This window comes from Choloepus didactylus, chromosome 2 (genome assembly GCF_015220235.1).
Source record: "Choloepus didactylus isolate mChoDid1 chromosome 2, mChoDid1.pri, whole genome shotgun sequence".
Classification (NCBI taxonomy): Eukaryota; Metazoa; Chordata; class Mammalia; order Pilosa; family Megalonychidae; genus Choloepus; species Choloepus didactylus.
In genome coordinates, this window is record NC_051308.1 from 27,970,752 (window position 1) to 27,987,628 (window position 16,877).

Consider the following 16,877-nt stretch of genomic DNA (forward strand, 5'->3'; position numbering starts at 1 on the left):
TGATTTCTGATCCTTGCAAGAAGATGGATATATTTTATAAAGAATAAAAGAATGGTTGAAGATAAAACATGTGGTTTGCGTAAAGCATTGCAATCCAAGCAGCAGTGTGAAAGAAATAAGATAAAAATAGAAATTCAATTGCCAGCCAATAACTCTGAAGAAAATTAGTTTACATTTCCATACAGCAAAATGTGCACTGGTGCAAAAAATACTTGGAGGAAAGCTGAATTATAAATCTCTGATTAACCAAGTATAGCGGAAGAACAAGCAACTTCTGAACATTATCATTATTCTCCTGTTGCCACAGAAATTAATATAAAGGTATAAAAATAAAGGCATTTTCAAATAAAACATATAAAGATGAATAAGTGACAATTAAAATATTTTCTTTTAAGTATCTGTTCTTAGACAGTGCTAATTCAAAGCAAAAAATTTCAAGGATTAAACTGTTTCCTGGCGTTCAGGAAGCAAAAGAACCATGTCTATTATCAAGATGGAGAAGAGTGACTTCAAAAGAAATATTTTTCCTAAAGCCCATAAAAGTATTTGGTTTTAAAACAGACTAACAGAAAAATCATTTGCAGAAGAATTTATTAGGAAGAAAAGGCAGCATGGAGAAACTAAGTTATTTCCAATAATTTTCTAATTTAAAGTGATGTCTTTTGACGGGATTCTTTAGGTGCTATAATTTTCTTAACAGGACAGTCATAAAACTGTTGGCTTTTAGGATTTAGAGGAAAGAGACAGCAATATCTATAAACCTAAGTGTGAGGCAGGGTATTTAGAAGACATCAAGCTCCATTTCCAGGAATGTTAAACGGTCAAAAAAAATCTAAAAAGAAGGCAAAGAGAATATCTAATGGTAACAATTTTCAATGTAAAAACTATCTTTTCAAAATCTACTTAGTTTTTCTTACCACTAAAATTGAAACAAGAATATTAGAAAAACTCTACATTATCAGAGGACTAATTTCACATACTATTTGGAAGGAGAAGTTATACAACCTGACTCTTAATAACTTAAAGTCAAGTTTTTACAATTTCTTTATAAAAGAACTAATTCACTTTTTTCTTAATAATAAAAGGTCCACTTGGACTTTGAATGTTTACACTGAAGGCCTGTGACTTAAAATCTCCAAGAGAATAAAATGCATTAACCACTCTTCATATATTAATAAACTCATCAATAAGTGTTGTTTTCCATTTTTAGAACTGATTTATTTACTAGGTACAATGTAAACTGTAGCTGATCACTTCCATACTGTATAACTGTTCTATAAGCCTATTCCATCAATCTCTTTGTTGCTTTGCTCATCCTTCAGGTAACAGAGTAATATTGGGGACAGGGGATGGTAATTTCCTACTATAACTACCATCTTGATAACCAAATAAACATGATGTAGCTGAGCTACTAAGCAAAAATACTCAAAAAACTGGTTCAGGGGTATAGTATTTATCATCTACTTGTCATTCATTTTCCAAAGGAATAGTTCCCTATTTCTCCTCTCTAATGAAAAAAAGGTTACAGTTAATATTGACCCATTTTCAACATTTTCCTATTATAACATATTAAAACAGCAGAGGATCAACAACTAGCACACCTCTTTTTTAAGGCTGTCATTCCTTAAGCTGGTCGTACTTCAAAATCACCTTTATTCAAAGAATGAGTAACATGAAATTCATACAAAATAAACCTATATTATCCTGAAATCAGTTATCTAACAATGTCCAGAAGCACAACACAGTGGAAAGGCAGCATGTTATGTATGATCTGGTTATTATAAGCAGGTATACCAGTTTGGTGGAAAGCTGGGATGAGATTTGAAATCAGATAAATCCTGATTCTATCAGTCTTTAATCCTCATTATCCCCATCTAGGGAAGTAGGAAAATAGTAATATCTGCCCAGAAAGGTGCTGTGAAGCTTTCAGTAAGATAAGTAGTGTGAGATAATGTAGTTTAAGGAGAACAAAACCTGGCACAAAGTAGGCATGCAAATAAATGTTTCTTTGCCTTCTCCTGTATCTCTTCAATACAACAACCAAAAATCTAAAACTAAAAATCTAACTCTAAAAAACCTAAGAAAGATATATCAATGCTTATACTCTGATGTTCATGAACATTACTAACAGGGAAGTCCCTCATTGGGAGCCTTTTCACTATTTACTCAGATTACATGTGGCAAATCTGAAGCGGTACAGAAGTGAGGATTAAGGTCAACATACTGTACTAGGAAGTAACAGTCAAGTGGTAGAGATAAGATAAAGCAATGAAGAGCAGACACATGGCCTCAAAAACATGCTGGTCCAGAATCATTCATTATGTAGGACAAACAGTCTTCCATACTTCAAAGTCTCCTGAGATCATCAGTGTAATGTATCAGTCAATAATTGATATTCACAATGATGACTCTGAGTCATAGAGAAAAAAACCTAAATTACACTCAAGTTTCTCTGCTTAAGACAGAAGTGATATGGGTATTACACTTAATAGAAACACAGGAAACAAGTAAACTTAAAAAAAATTGTTAGTTTTAAAAGTAAAGATCATAAATGAATAATGGGGGGGACGGGATGTTTTGGATGCTCTTTTTAATTTTTATTCCTATTTTATTTTTACTCCTTTTTTTGGAGTAATGAAAATGTTCAAAAATTGATTGTGGTGATGAATGCACAACTATGTGATGCTACTATGAACAACTGATTGTACACTTTGGATGACTGTATGGTATGTGACTATATCTCAGTAAAATTGCGGAAAAAAAGAATAAAGGTCAATTATCTGGGAATTTCATTATATGGAGGATTTCATTTCTCTGAAGATGATTAAAATAGATGAAAGTGCAGGCCTACTACAATTGGGAAGTATAGGCCTACTAGAAAAATTATTAGGGGTCTTTTAAATTATATAGAAAAATATAACAGCTTTTCTCTTTCAGAACGCTGATACAGCAGCATTCTGTAACACGAATTTTATATTCATTTCTCTTCAAAACCCATTTTGTTTATACTAAATAAACTAATTTGCTAAAATTTTGTTTATACTTACATTTTGTTATTAATCTCAATTTCTAGATATTTAAAATTATAAAATAATTTATTCTGCTAGAATTAATTCTGTACATATAAGTCAGAAGAGCAGCTAGTGATATTCTGCTTATGTTCTTAAGGTATTTTATGATCAGGTGACCCTTCAGAGATATTTATGAGTAATCCAGAATAAATGTTCCCTTTATTTTTCTGTATTAAACAAAATAAAATATTAAGCCAATTAGAGATGACAAAGACTATAATCATGAAGGCTCATTCTGTTTTTAAGACATCCATCCAACTTAGTTCCAAGTGCTTCAAATTATGAAGATCGAGAAACGCTTTAAGAATTTACAACTTGAAAGTTTCTCAAATTAGTCTGATTCAATTAGAAATCATTATGAAAAAAAAACAAGAATATATTCCTCACAGCTGCACACTCATGAACACCTTTTCAAAATGTATACAACATTCAAAGTCCCTTAATTATAACCTGAATACATGTTTAAATCAAATTAGCTTGTAGGTGAGAGTATACCTGAGCACAGCTGTAGCTAAACTGATGGAAAATTTCCATTCTTAGTAGGATTCAAAATATTTGCACAATTTCTGAACTTAATTGCTCTGATGTAGATATTAGCTTCTAGGGTATTTGAGGCTATATGGTAAATCTTTAGGAGATTCTGGATACGTGGACCCACAAAGAAGGACATAAAAAATTTCTACACAGCAGACACTCTATTACCCTTTCTAGAAAGCTCACTTCCCGTAAGTCCTAAGATTTTTGAATTGTAAAAATTGGCAACCAAGAGGCAAATTATTTTTTGTTTAAAAGAGTGTATACTTAAAGCATAAATTATTAAACTAAGTATTTACATTCCATAATTTGAAACATCTTTTTTAAAGCCAAAATGATCGAATGAAGTGAGATTTCACTGTGGTATACATTTTCAAATCTGATTCTACAATTTCTATCAGCTTCATAAATTATTTCAGGTCAGTAAACTGTTTCTCTCATCCTATATTTTAAAAAGTTGCAAATGATAAATATGAAGCAATAACAAACTCACACTAACATAAAAAAGTAAGTGAAACTCTCATAAGGCTATTAATCATGTACAACTGATAGGGTGCTTTAAGCTATTAAACACAAGATAAATGTCACATATTTCCTTATTCACAAAAATAATTCTAGGACTATGAGGCAGCTTTTGGTTATCTGGCAGCAATTACATTCAATGAGAGAGGTCACACAAGCTGGCAATCATTTAAGAATTTAGCTTCATTCAAGATATGAAATAACTGCTGGATGCTTTGCAGTTTGACTTATTTTACTATGCTGAGGTATGAGGGATCAGTTTTTTATTTCTATTGTTTACGTGTTTAAATCTTTATACCCTATAAAGTATACACCCTTTTGGAGTGTCTTTGTGTGTATTGGTATGTGTATTTATTTACAAGAATAACAATCACTAAAATGTCAACTACTTGTGGTTAAGAGCATGAACTCTGGAGTCAGGCTGCCTGGGTTCAAACCCCAGCTCTATTCACCTTAATAGTAAGCAAATTAACCTCACTGCACTTCAGCTTTCTCATCTATAAAATGAGAAAAGTAACTACCTATTTTAATTACTGCTGTGAGGATGTAATGATTAAATGTATGCAAAGCACTTTAAGAGTGTCAGCCTAAAAGTTAGCCCCAAAGAAGTCTTAGTTATTATTATAAATCATGTTTATGCCTCCAGTACAAAGATTACATATACACTTCATTGGATTCTAGACATTATATATTTTGGATTTCAGAAGTTGTTATTTTTGGTGAGGGGGGAGGAGGGCTAAATGATTAATGGCTAGATGACATCACTACCACAATTATTTTCAAAATTTGCCAATATTAGGTAACATATAAGACAGATGAGATGAAGGAAAGGGAAGACATAATTCTTCCAAATAAAGCAGAATTCTTGATTGGCTTCCAGTATCCATTTTCTGCTCTTCCCTTCTAACAAGACTCCAATATTCTAAGATATCCACTTTTCCCTGATACAGCTCATACTGACTTAGGGGAAATGTAACCCCATACTTAGTTTCAGGGAAGGCAAGATTGTTTAAGGAAAATCTCATATTCCTTGCCAGGAACTGGTTCTGAAACAAGCAGGTGACTTAATTCTAAACCTGTGAGAAATCAATGAGATGAGAGATGTGTTGAGAATTCTTGGGGAAGTTCTTCCATCTTTTGGGAGGTCTTTTGGAAAGAACCTCTGCTTTTTTCTGCTGGATATGATAAAAGTAGCATGTTGCCCTGACTGCTGATGGCAGGCAGCAGATGACTATGAGAGGAAACTATCTCAGGATGCAGCCACTGTGGATAGCAAGGCTAAAAGATTGAGAGAAGCTAGGTATTTAATGACACTGTTGAGATGCTGGATTTATCAACACCAAAGGGGTTCAGCTATGTGAATCAGTAATTTCCTTCCTGATTAGTCCCAGGAAGGAGACTGTTATTTGCATCTAAAGCATGCTAAATAATACTAAGGTTCTGAGCTTGTAAATAAGGCACACTGTACTGGTGACAGAAACACAGAAGCTCTGATGGGAATTAATTTGCCAAACAGACTTCAATTTGGTATAGTAAAACAAGTTGATAATGCCAGCTTTCTTAGATTTGTATCCTCATATAATTCAGAGCACACCCAAAGAACCAGTGTTCATATTTCCAGCTAAGGTAAAATATTTTATTTACCTTGTAGGACTAGGGTCATGAGTAGATGATTGAGAAGACCTCTGACGGAAGCTACCCTTGGTCTTCTGTACCAACCCCTGGTGCCTGTACTTAATTCTTCTGGTCCTGGATCCTTATCTAGTGTTTTCTCTGAAACAATTACTCCATTGTTCTGTTTTGATGTCTTTGCCAGATCCTTATGTGTTAACTGATACTACAGTTTATTTTATGGGAATCTTGATTTTCTGGGTTAGGGACACTTAGTTTGCCACTGAAACCCTTCAGCAATAAAAGATGTATGCTTCTTGATTATTAATCTGAGAATCTGACCCAGAACTACTACTTCATTCTGGCTGCTGAATTCAGCTAATCTTGTTAGCTTATCCAACAAATTTGGCACACTGAGGTTTCTAAGAAATTGTAATTTCAAATCACATCATCATATTTCTGAACACAGGAGAAAATGTTCATTTTACAATATATATGCTTGTAAATCTAATGGAAACACACAAAATTAATTTGTACCTTCTAGTTTGCTCTAATTGATACATTTTAATTATTACTTTAAAATACCCAACAAGGTTATTAATCTAATTCTCCAAATTTTAGTAATCTCACAAACTGGAAAAATTTTAAATAAGAGTGCTTTACAAAGATACTGGAATTAATTCTTTATAGTGTGAGAATACTCATAGTAAAGAAATTAAATAAACATTTTCATTTAAACATACAGCAACTATCTTTAACAAATTATAGAGTACTAGATATTTCTTTTCAGGACAGCTTTTTTCTGAGATTATAAATTCTTCCCAAATATCTATTTAATATCATGGCCATTGAGATCTTTTACCTGATGTTCCAGTTTCATGATTTTTTCCTTCAGGTTTGCCATTTGACTTGAAAATACTTTGTTCATCCACTTCATCATCCCCCCACCATGATGGCTGACCATACAATGGAGTACCACGGGGCATAGCAGAAATATCTGGAAAGAGGTGGGAAAAATCTGTGTAAAGCAGAAAAATATACTTTCGCAGAATGCTAGAATTGCTTGGTTGATTTACTACATGGAAAAACAAAGTATAGTCTACAGAGCTAAACAGACTCTAAACTGAATAAGTTAGTATTTGCATAAGACCTTATTTAATGTTGGACATGATGAAATAAATGAAAATCTGCCCTGCCAAGTGTCTAAGCAATGCAACCTGCTATCTCCCAATAGCTTTTATTAGAGTGTACAATTTCTTTGGTATATAACTAAAGCATTTGTAACAAATGGACTTTGACTTGAAAATTTAGACAGGAAATGACCTCAGCAGGACAAGCTTGAAGAAATTAGGCAATAATCAATAAAAAAAGAATGAAGCCCTGTTCAGAAAAGGCTCATTAAGTCTAAATATAAAAGGCAAAATTGAAGTAAATTTTGGCATTATCAATCATTTTTAATTTTTTAAAGCCCAAGGGCATACATTGCACAATAACTTAGTTTAAACTAGTCATTAGCAGGATGAATATATCTGTATTTCAGCAAATTTGGAAATGTCCACCAATTAATTAAAAATTGCTTTTGTTTGAATAAAATTATTAATGTATTTTTTTTCACAATGCCTGGAACATGATAAATATGATAAATATGATGATGTAGCACTAATAGATTTTTAAATTCTTTCCTTTTAAGTCATTTCAGTTATCACAATCCAGAAGAAAAAGCAGACAATCATGAAATAAAAATATTGTAAGGTAAACTACTTACTTCCTTCAAATATTTAAACATATTATACATAACTGTATACAAACACCATATATAATTATGTTTTTATAACGCTTTCTAATGAAACCACTGGCTGCATTAAAACCCATTCAGAAATCATCATAAAAATACTTAGTACAAGTCTAACAGGACATGGCCAACCTTTTGAGAGCAAAGTACGTAAGTTCTTCATGATTACTTATGAATACAGTGTTTTCAAAGCAGTTGACTTACCCACAGCTTTTTCCTCAGATTTTAGTGCTTCTGTAGCTTTGTGCTGCACTTCTGTTGTTACAGCATCTGCTACCTTTGAATCTGTGCTTTTGGCACATGCAGATTTTGACAATTCTGATTCTGAAGATTTTTGGGACAACTGAAGTTGAATGGTAAACTTCTCATGCTATAAAACATTTAAAAATGGTAGTGAAACATCCATTTTTTCACTACTAAAATCCACCCTAGTCAATGGTAGGTTTACAAAAGATTACAAAATAAGTAACTAAAAATTTTACCTTAAGTGCTTCTTCAGGGACCCTCATTTCTCCCCGCACTACAGTGAAAAGATTTGTATGTAAACAGGGCTAAGGAAGGATATAATTTCAAAGTTGTTAATTAAGCTTAAACTGATCATCAAAGATAATTCAGAAATTGTCCTACTTTCAACAGGTAATTGTAATAGAATTATTATATTCTGCTTGATGATAAAATGTTAAAATATGCTTCCAAATATAAGATTTTTCATTTTGAAATAGTAAAGAAAAACTTAAAATCTAGCAAGTATTTCTAAACTTAGGTAACAATGGCATTCAAATAGCAAATAACTGGAATATTAATAAGAACACAAAAGACATTTTCAGTTTTCACTAATAATAATATGACTACAATGAAGAAAAAGCACATGGATCAAATTATATTTATAGCTAATCATAAAAATTTAAAAGGAAATAGCTCAACAATATTACCCAACAGCAAACCCTGAAGCAATTTGATTACTCAGACTTTACAAGCACTGATAAAAATGAAGCTCACTTTGCAAGTGCAAAAGAAATGTTATACTTAGGGTCCTTACAGCAACCATAATCACCCCTTTCCCCCACAAACTGCAATCAGGGTCATATTGCATTATCAAACAACTGACTGTACAGATTCTAAGCAAATGCTAGATACAAAGAATGCTTTCATTATTATACCAAAAAGAACAATGCCACTATATATTAAAAGGATCTATTCACTAAACAGTAGAGGTCACATTTCCCACCATTACTTAACCTCGTAATGAAAGGACTTTTTATAACCATGTACTAAATTCTGTTTTTTACCCTTACAGAGCACCCATGACTTCAAGGGTAGAAAGCTGTAATGATGACTACACAGGAGGGGGAAAAAAAAAAAAAAAGACTCTTCTAGCATAAGGAGCATTAAACTTGCTAACGAGTATTAACCTATGTTTTCACTAAGTGAAATAATAAAAACTCAGAATTTTTTAAATTGTAAAGAGCTTTGGAGAATATCCTATTCAATACCACTATTCCTCTTTTCCTGTTCTATAGATAAAGAATATGGGGATTCTTTATCCACAAGATAAAGGCAAAACCCAAGACAGAATCTAGTCAACTGAACCCCAATCCAGAGCTTTCTACCACTTTAGATTGCTTCCTATACTTCGGAAATAATAAAGCTTTTTTTTGATATGTACATATGCTGATACATATTTGTTACTGAAATACGTATTTTATAACTAAGTATACTTCATGAAAAATCAAAGTCTAATAACTTTGTATTTCACCTCTGAAAAACACATTAATAGAGAAGATTCATAACATTCCTATTTTTTCAAGAGAAAAAAAAAAAACTTTAAAAAGAAATTCACAGACATTTCTGTTTTTTTCAATAGAAAACTTAACTGGTTTAACACTGCTGTGCAGGTTTCTGGTGTTTCAGGTTTACCTTCTGGGAGTACTTGAAGGCTCATCACATATCCTTTTGTGCCTAGGTAATGAAAAATGTGAGAGGGGCCATCCCTCACAGGTTCAAACGCTTTGTCTTCCCAAACTGCCTGACTGCTCAACTGTTTCTGTGTATGAGAATAAAGGAGACCTCAAGAATCCGTGTTTAGGTCATGAATTTATATGACAACTCTGAAAGGACTGAGATTTTGAGACTGTCCTAGCTTAGATTATGCCTCCAAAGCTACCATCTTCCAAGTGGTGCTAACAGATGTAATTGTCTGGGGTACAATTACTCATGATGTCAACAAGTTATAAAAAGTTTAAATTAATTACTTATTCTTAAAAATAATCTTTACAGGTTATTTCCCCATAAGCCTATGATTGCTATTCTAAGTCATTCATGTGCTCAATTTATTCAAGAAATGTTTATCTAAAAGTGGAGTCTGGAAAACTCATCTGAATACTAGTAATGTGTTCTAAAATATTCCACTTTACCTTAATGACAATTAAGGCTAAAAGGAAAGCAAAATTTTAAACAGATTTGCTTACTCCTGGGGATATGGCCTTAACACACCAAGTGTCAGGTATCATTGTGAACAAGTTTTTCGTTTATAAAATTAACTCATTAAGTGGTTCCACTGGGGAGATACCAATACACACATAGTAGCAGACAAAAGGGGAAAAAATTTTAAACATCCTAATGTCACAGAATGAGCTCTTGGGACATTTCCACAGAGACACGGTTTCAAAAAATGCTATATTCTCAAATAATTTAGATGAGGATTAATGTACTAGTCTCTGAAAAACTATGTAACAAAATAAATGTGAATCTCATGGTGTTGAAGACACTAAAGTCAGATAAAAGACAATACTTGAATAAAATTATTCTATAATATGAAAGAAGCAGGAAAATCTTCTAAAAGATATTTTATATGTATGATTTAAAATAAACATGTAAGAAGGCTATTCCTAAGTTAAAATATGTAACTTTTCTTTTTGGATCTTCTCATGAGCAACATGGGAAGTTTCCTTTATTTGACCATATTTAATAATAAAATACACAATTATGCTCCATTAAGAGTCCATAAAACTTCCAAGGGAATATTTCATATGTTAGCTTAGTTTTATCTATACCATTAGGAAAATATATCATTTTATTTTAGCAGATGAAAACCTTGTCCAACTTACAGGAACAAAGTTTTTCAATAACTGATTTTAACTTTTCTTGGATCAATTCCTTCTTTAATCCAATAGCTCATCTTCATTAATTTTTAAAATTTGGTTCTTTTAAGCTTTGAGAAATGTTCCCTAATTTTGAAATTTGGAAAGTGTGTTCATGTTCATCATGATTTTTTTGTGGATATAAACCACATTAAAGGACAAAACTTCTCTGAATGAACAAGCCTTAATTTTTAAGTATGTTTACCCTCTTTGGTCATTTTAGCAGCCATTATCTGTACTGCCAAGCTACAGCAAACAGTGCTACATATAGGGTTCCAGGTACAGAATAATCATGATTTTAGATGCTATGACAAAATTTTTTTTAACCTCATTTCTAGTATGATTAACTCAATCATTTTGTAGGTCATTACGGTGGGAGTAGAAAACATTTTTGTGAAATGGTTAATAATCTGAATTTAAAAATTAAGGTACTGGGTTATTTACTTAAACTCATATGAATGGGATGGTAAGGAAGAGGACCTTGGTGGAGGAGCTGAGATTGAGGTTTATGTCATGTAAGTAATGTCTGAATAGTGTCCCACTAAATGTATACCTGCCCATACCATACACTGATTTTCCTCCTAGCCCACTAGTGTCCCCTCCCCCGCCTTTTTTTTTGCTGGTTCCTCATCTTACCCACCTGTCAATATTGCAATATGTCACATTTCAGTCCATGGACCTCTTACCTATCTATATTTACTCTTTTAGGATCTCAGTCAATCTCAAGGTTTTAAATATTATAGATATAAAGACCATTTCCAAATTTTGTTCCTAGCCTATACCTCTCCTCTGTATTCAGAAAAATAATGGTTTAAAACTTACCAAATTTAATGAAAGACATGAATATACAATCCAAGACACTCAACCCAAATAGATTAACACTGTGATATATTATAATCAAATTGCTGAAAGTCAAAGATAAGCTGCAAGAGAGAAGCAAGGTGTCACGTACAAGGGAGCCTCAATAAGATGAAGTTCCAATTTCTCATCAGAAACCATGGACCCAAGAAGACACTGGGATGACATATTTAAAGTACTGAAAGCAAAAAACTGCCAACCAAGAATTCTATATCTGGAAAAACTGTATTTCAAAACTGAGAGCGAGATTAAGACTTCTCCAGACAAAAGCTGAGGGAGTTTGTCACTACTAAACAGGCCCTAAAAGAGATGCTCATGAGAATTTTGTAAGTTGAAAGGAAGGACAATAGACAACAGATTTAAGCTGCAGGAAGAAATAATGATGTCTAGTAAGGGTAATGACATGAGTAAGTACAAGCCAGTACTATTGTACTTTTGATTTGTAACTCCACTTTTTTATTTCTTACAGATCTAAAAGGCAAATACATAAAATGGAATGATAAAATCAGTGGTTTTGGATTCAAAAGTATAAATATGTAATCTGTAACAAAACTACATGAATTTGGGAGGTTGGAGGGGTACAGGAGCACAGTTTGTGTATACTATTGAAATTAAGTTAGTATCAAAGCAAATGAGACTGTCATAGATTTGGGATGTTAAATTTAAGCCCATGGTTGCTACAAAGAAAATATTGGAGAATATGCAAGCTCACAGAGACAGAAAGTAGAACACACACTGCCTGAAGCAGGGGGCAAGATGGAAAAGGGATGAATGCATAATGGATGTAGGGTTTTTCTTTGAGGAAATGGTAAAATTTTAGCAATGGAAGATGGTCAGGGTACCACAACATTGTAAATGTGGTTAATCCCACTGAATGGTATGCCTGGGAGTAGTTAAGATAGGAAAGCTTATGTTGCCACAATTAAAAACCAAAAGAAAGAGCGAGCAATTAAAGAGATAGTAAAAACTAAATGCGATACATGATCCTGGGCAGGAACTAATAGGAGAGAAAAAAAAGACTCAAAAGGACATTATTGAACAAAGAAAAAATTGGAATATAGACTACAAGTTTTATATCAATGTTAAATTTCTTGAACTTGATAACTTTACTTAAGGTGGTTATATAAGTGAATATCTTTGTTGTTAGGAAATGTATTAAGGCAGTATTACATGGGAGTATTAAGTGTTCAAGGAATATAATGTTACAACCTACAATCAAGTGTTCAGATAATAGATTGCTAAATAGACAGATGGACTGATTGATGGACAGATAGAATGATACAGCAAATGTGGCAAAATGTTAATATTGGTGGATCTGGATATCTGGGTGAAGAGGAGAATGTTGAAGTTCTTTGTATGGGGTTTGAAAGTATTTCAAAATAAAAAGTTAAAAAAAAAAAAAAAGACTACATTTGCTATTACCCTCGCCTTATTACTTTCTTAGCCTACACAGTTTGATGAAACAGGCTGACATGTAAAAGTGGCCCACCTGACAGGGAATTGAGGTCAGTTTCCAGCCAAAATCCAGCCTAGGAATTGAGACCCTTAGTCCAACAACCCTCAAAGAACTAAATTCTGGCAACAACTATGTGAACTTGGAAATGGAACTTTCCTCAGGAGAGACTCCAGCCCTGGATAACACGTTAACTGCAGTCTTATGGGAGATATTAGGGAAGAGAAGACCTAGCTAAACCATGCCTGGACTGCTGATGTACAGAAACTGAGATAATATAAACACGCATTATTCTAAAAAAAGAAAATGAAAGAAATAGATGTGACAAATAGAACACAAATATCAACATGATAGATATAAACCTAACCACATCAATAATCATATTAAATGTAAAACGTCTAAATTCCCAACTAAAGGTAGAAATGATCAGATTAGAATTTAAAAATTAGGATTTAACCACATGCTGCCTAAAAGAAAAGTACTTTAAATGGAAAGACACATATAGGTGAGAAGAATGGAAAGTGATCTATCATGCTAACACTAATCAAAAGAAAGATGGAGTGACTGTATTAAAGTAAAACAAACCAGACTCTAGAGCAGAAAGTGTCATCAGGGACAAAATGTGTCATTTCATAAAGGGGGTCAATTTATCAAGAGGACACAATAATCCTAAATGTTTATGCACCTAATAACAGGGTTTCAAATTACATGAAGCAAAAGCTTCTGTAAGGGAAAATAACACAACCCTACAATTACAGTCTGAGATATCAATCTCTCTCAATAATTGATAGAACAAGTAGAAAACTAAATCAGGAAGACAGAGAAGGCATGAACCACACTATAAACCAACTTGGCCTAACTGACGTTTATAGAATGCTCTACCCCAAAACAGCAATATGCAATTTTTTCAAGGACACATGAAACATTTACAAATATAAGCCATATTCAAGGACACAGAAGAAGTCTTAATAAATTTAAAAGGATTCTAGACATACAAAGTATACTCTTTGGCCATAATGAAATTAAACTAGAAATCAATAACAGAAAGATCTCTGGGAAAAAAATCCTCAAATAAATAACAAACTTATAAATAACCTATGAATAAAAGAGGTAATCAGAGGGGAAATCAGGAAGTATTCTGAACATGAAAGCAGTACTTACGGGGAAATTTACAGCACTAAATGCTTACATGAGAAAAGAATAAAGATCTTGAATGATTCAGCTTCTACTTTAAAACATAAAAAGTTTGGATGATTGTATGTTATATGAATATATCTCAATAAAATTTAATTTAAAAAATATAAAAAGAACAAATTAAGCCCAAAATAAGTAGAAGAAAAGAAATAACAGATAGCAGAAATCAGACAGAAAACACAAAAACATTAGAGAAAATTCAATGAGAACAAAGCAGGTTCTGTGAGAAGATTCTTCCCATTTTCTCCACCAAAGTTGCTCTACCCACAGAATTCTGTCAGTAAATGATGACTCTATTTTTCCAATTGCTTAAGCCAAAATCTCGTATCCATCCTTGATTCCTCTCTCACATTCCACATCTATTCTAACCAGGAAACATTATTGGCTCCATCTTTAAAATATATCCAGAATCCTATCATTTCCTACAGTCTCCATTACTCACACCCTGGTCCAAACTTCCATTATTAATTGCTTGGGCTACTGCAATAGCCACCTAACCGTCTCCCTCTTCCCTCATGTCCTCACCTCTACCCTGTTTTCTGTGAACAAGAGTAGCCACAGTGATCTTTTTAAGCAAGTAAGTCATATCATATCACTCCTCTGATCAAAACCTCCAATGGCTCCCCCATTTCACTCAGAATAAAAGTCAAAATCCTTACAGTGGCCTATTAGGGTTCATATATTCTGGCCCCCCATGTCCTCCTTCTCTTCTCTGGCTCCAGCCATGCTGGTTTTTAATGCTGTTCCTCAAACATGTCAAGCATGTTCCTGCTTCAAGCTCTTTGCACGTACTCTTCCATCTGCCTGAAAAGCTCTTTCTCCAGTTATCTATATGGCCAACAACTTCACTTTCTCCACATCTTTGCTCCATTTCTGGTTTCTCAGTGAGGTCTTCTGTGAACATCCTTTTAAAAATTGTTAATTTACCGCTTACAATCACTGGCTCTCTGTATCCTCCCCTTCATACATTTTTTCCATAGAACTTACCACCCTTTAATATTCTTACTTTTTGTTTGCTGTCTGCTTCCCCCAACCCCATTAAAGTGTAAGCTCCAGGATGACAGGGATTTTTGTCTGTTTTATTCACTGTTGTATCCCCAGACCACTGGGACTGTGACTGGCACATAGGAGACATTTAATAAATAATTGTGAAATGAATGCTTATCTGCCACATTTTTGGCCACTTGGAGATTTATGAACTCTTTCTGGAGTTTTTATTGATTATTATAGCATTTTAGAAATGCTTTTATTCTTCTCCAATCCAACACATTCCTTCTATTCACAAGTGATTCTTTACTCTCTCCTGTGTGGTAGAATACAGTCATGTCCCTGTTCAGTTCTTAGAATCCTATTTTTAAAGAAAATAATTTTTAAAACACACTAAATGCATAATGCACATAATTAGGGGGCTTTGGTCTTAAAAGCCACAGGATATTAAAAAGTTTGAATTAAATAGGCAATATACATCTAATACATAAACTGGGGAAATGGGGTACAGGACGGGAAAGTGAAGGAAATTCTTATATTCCCTCCGGAAGGTTGATTTGTGCCATCTTCAACCACTTGAAAATAATCCCTAGGCTAGGCTAAAAATAAACACTTGCCTGTTATCTCCACAATTACATCCTTTGATATCCAAATAACATATGCAATAGCATTTCAGGAAGACCTCTGCTGAATCTATCTATCTATCTATCTATCTATCTATCTATCTATCTATCTATCCATCCGTCCATCTGTCTATCTAAAGGGAGGGAGGGAGAAAGAGTCTCTGAACTTTTTCAGGATTATTTTTAAAACAGGTAAAGCAACCAAAGAAAAAATATTTTTAACCATGAATTTTAATACAGGAAGAAACTCAAAAGACAGAGATGCCTAGTGTACCTATAATGTGAATTCTTATGTCTCAAGAAATGTTAATTTATACCAGAATAAAGATTTTTAATAAATCTAATACACATACAAAATCATATAAGGATATCATATCCAAATCTCAGCTTATCTTCAAGCTTCAAGGTGATATAAGTCTGTTCTGGAATTCTTACATCATTTACAAAAGTCTACAAGAAAAAAAGATAGTAGGTTACAAATGAAGTATTAATTCTTACATTTCAGGCAAAGCAAATTCTCAAACTTGATACTTACAATTTCATATAATAGTGGCTAAAACAGCTAACATCAGATGTATAATGCATACTTATATCATACTAAGCCCTTTATCACTATTACAGGTACCACAGAGAACCAGACTGTAGTGTCTTTAAGTCCACCATGCTGCCAAGACAAATTCAGGAGGCTTAGAATAGTTCCAAAAAGATGATGCCAAGAAAAGCTAGCAAATTGCAAGGGGGAAAATAGTTTACTATCAATATACCATCAGGTTTCCTTGTCCCCAGTCTCAGCAATTTTGGGCAATTCTAACTATTTTGTAGGGATTGGTATTTCATTACTTTTATTCTTAGAATTCTTCCAAAGAACAAAGAGAAAATTTACTTTAAAAAATAAAATTAAACTAAATCTATCGTGTACAAATACCATATGGGTCTTTTAGACCCTTTTATGAATCTAACATACATTATGGGATCTTCGTGATCCTATTTTTCCTGTATCTTGAAACATTCTGTTATTTCATCATTCTAGTAATTACTACATCATTACTCATCAATTATTTCTAAGCTGAAAAATACTAAAATAATCTAAAA

The 16,877-nt window shown here is 33.1% G+C and overlaps 1 protein-coding gene across 13 annotated transcripts in view; it reads right to left on the reverse strand.

Moving 5' to 3' along the window:
* CEP170 (centrosomal protein 170) overlaps positions 1-16,877 on the reverse strand; it is a 183,741-nt gene that overhangs the window by 97,054 nt on the left and 69,810 nt on the right. For all 13 annotated transcript variants that reach the window (XM_037822184.1, XM_037822177.1, XM_037822171.1 and 10 more), the window contains 4 exons: positions 16,157-16,235; positions 8,013-8,071; positions 7,735-7,900; positions 6,601-6,735 (listed from right to left, as the gene is read on the reverse strand). In XM_037822184.1, coding sequence (XP_037678112.1) covers positions 6,601-6,735; positions 7,735-7,900; positions 8,013-8,071; positions 16,157-16,235 — 439 coding nt within the window. The remainder of the gene's footprint in view (positions 1-6,600; positions 6,736-7,734; positions 7,901-8,012; positions 8,072-16,156; positions 16,236-16,877) is intronic.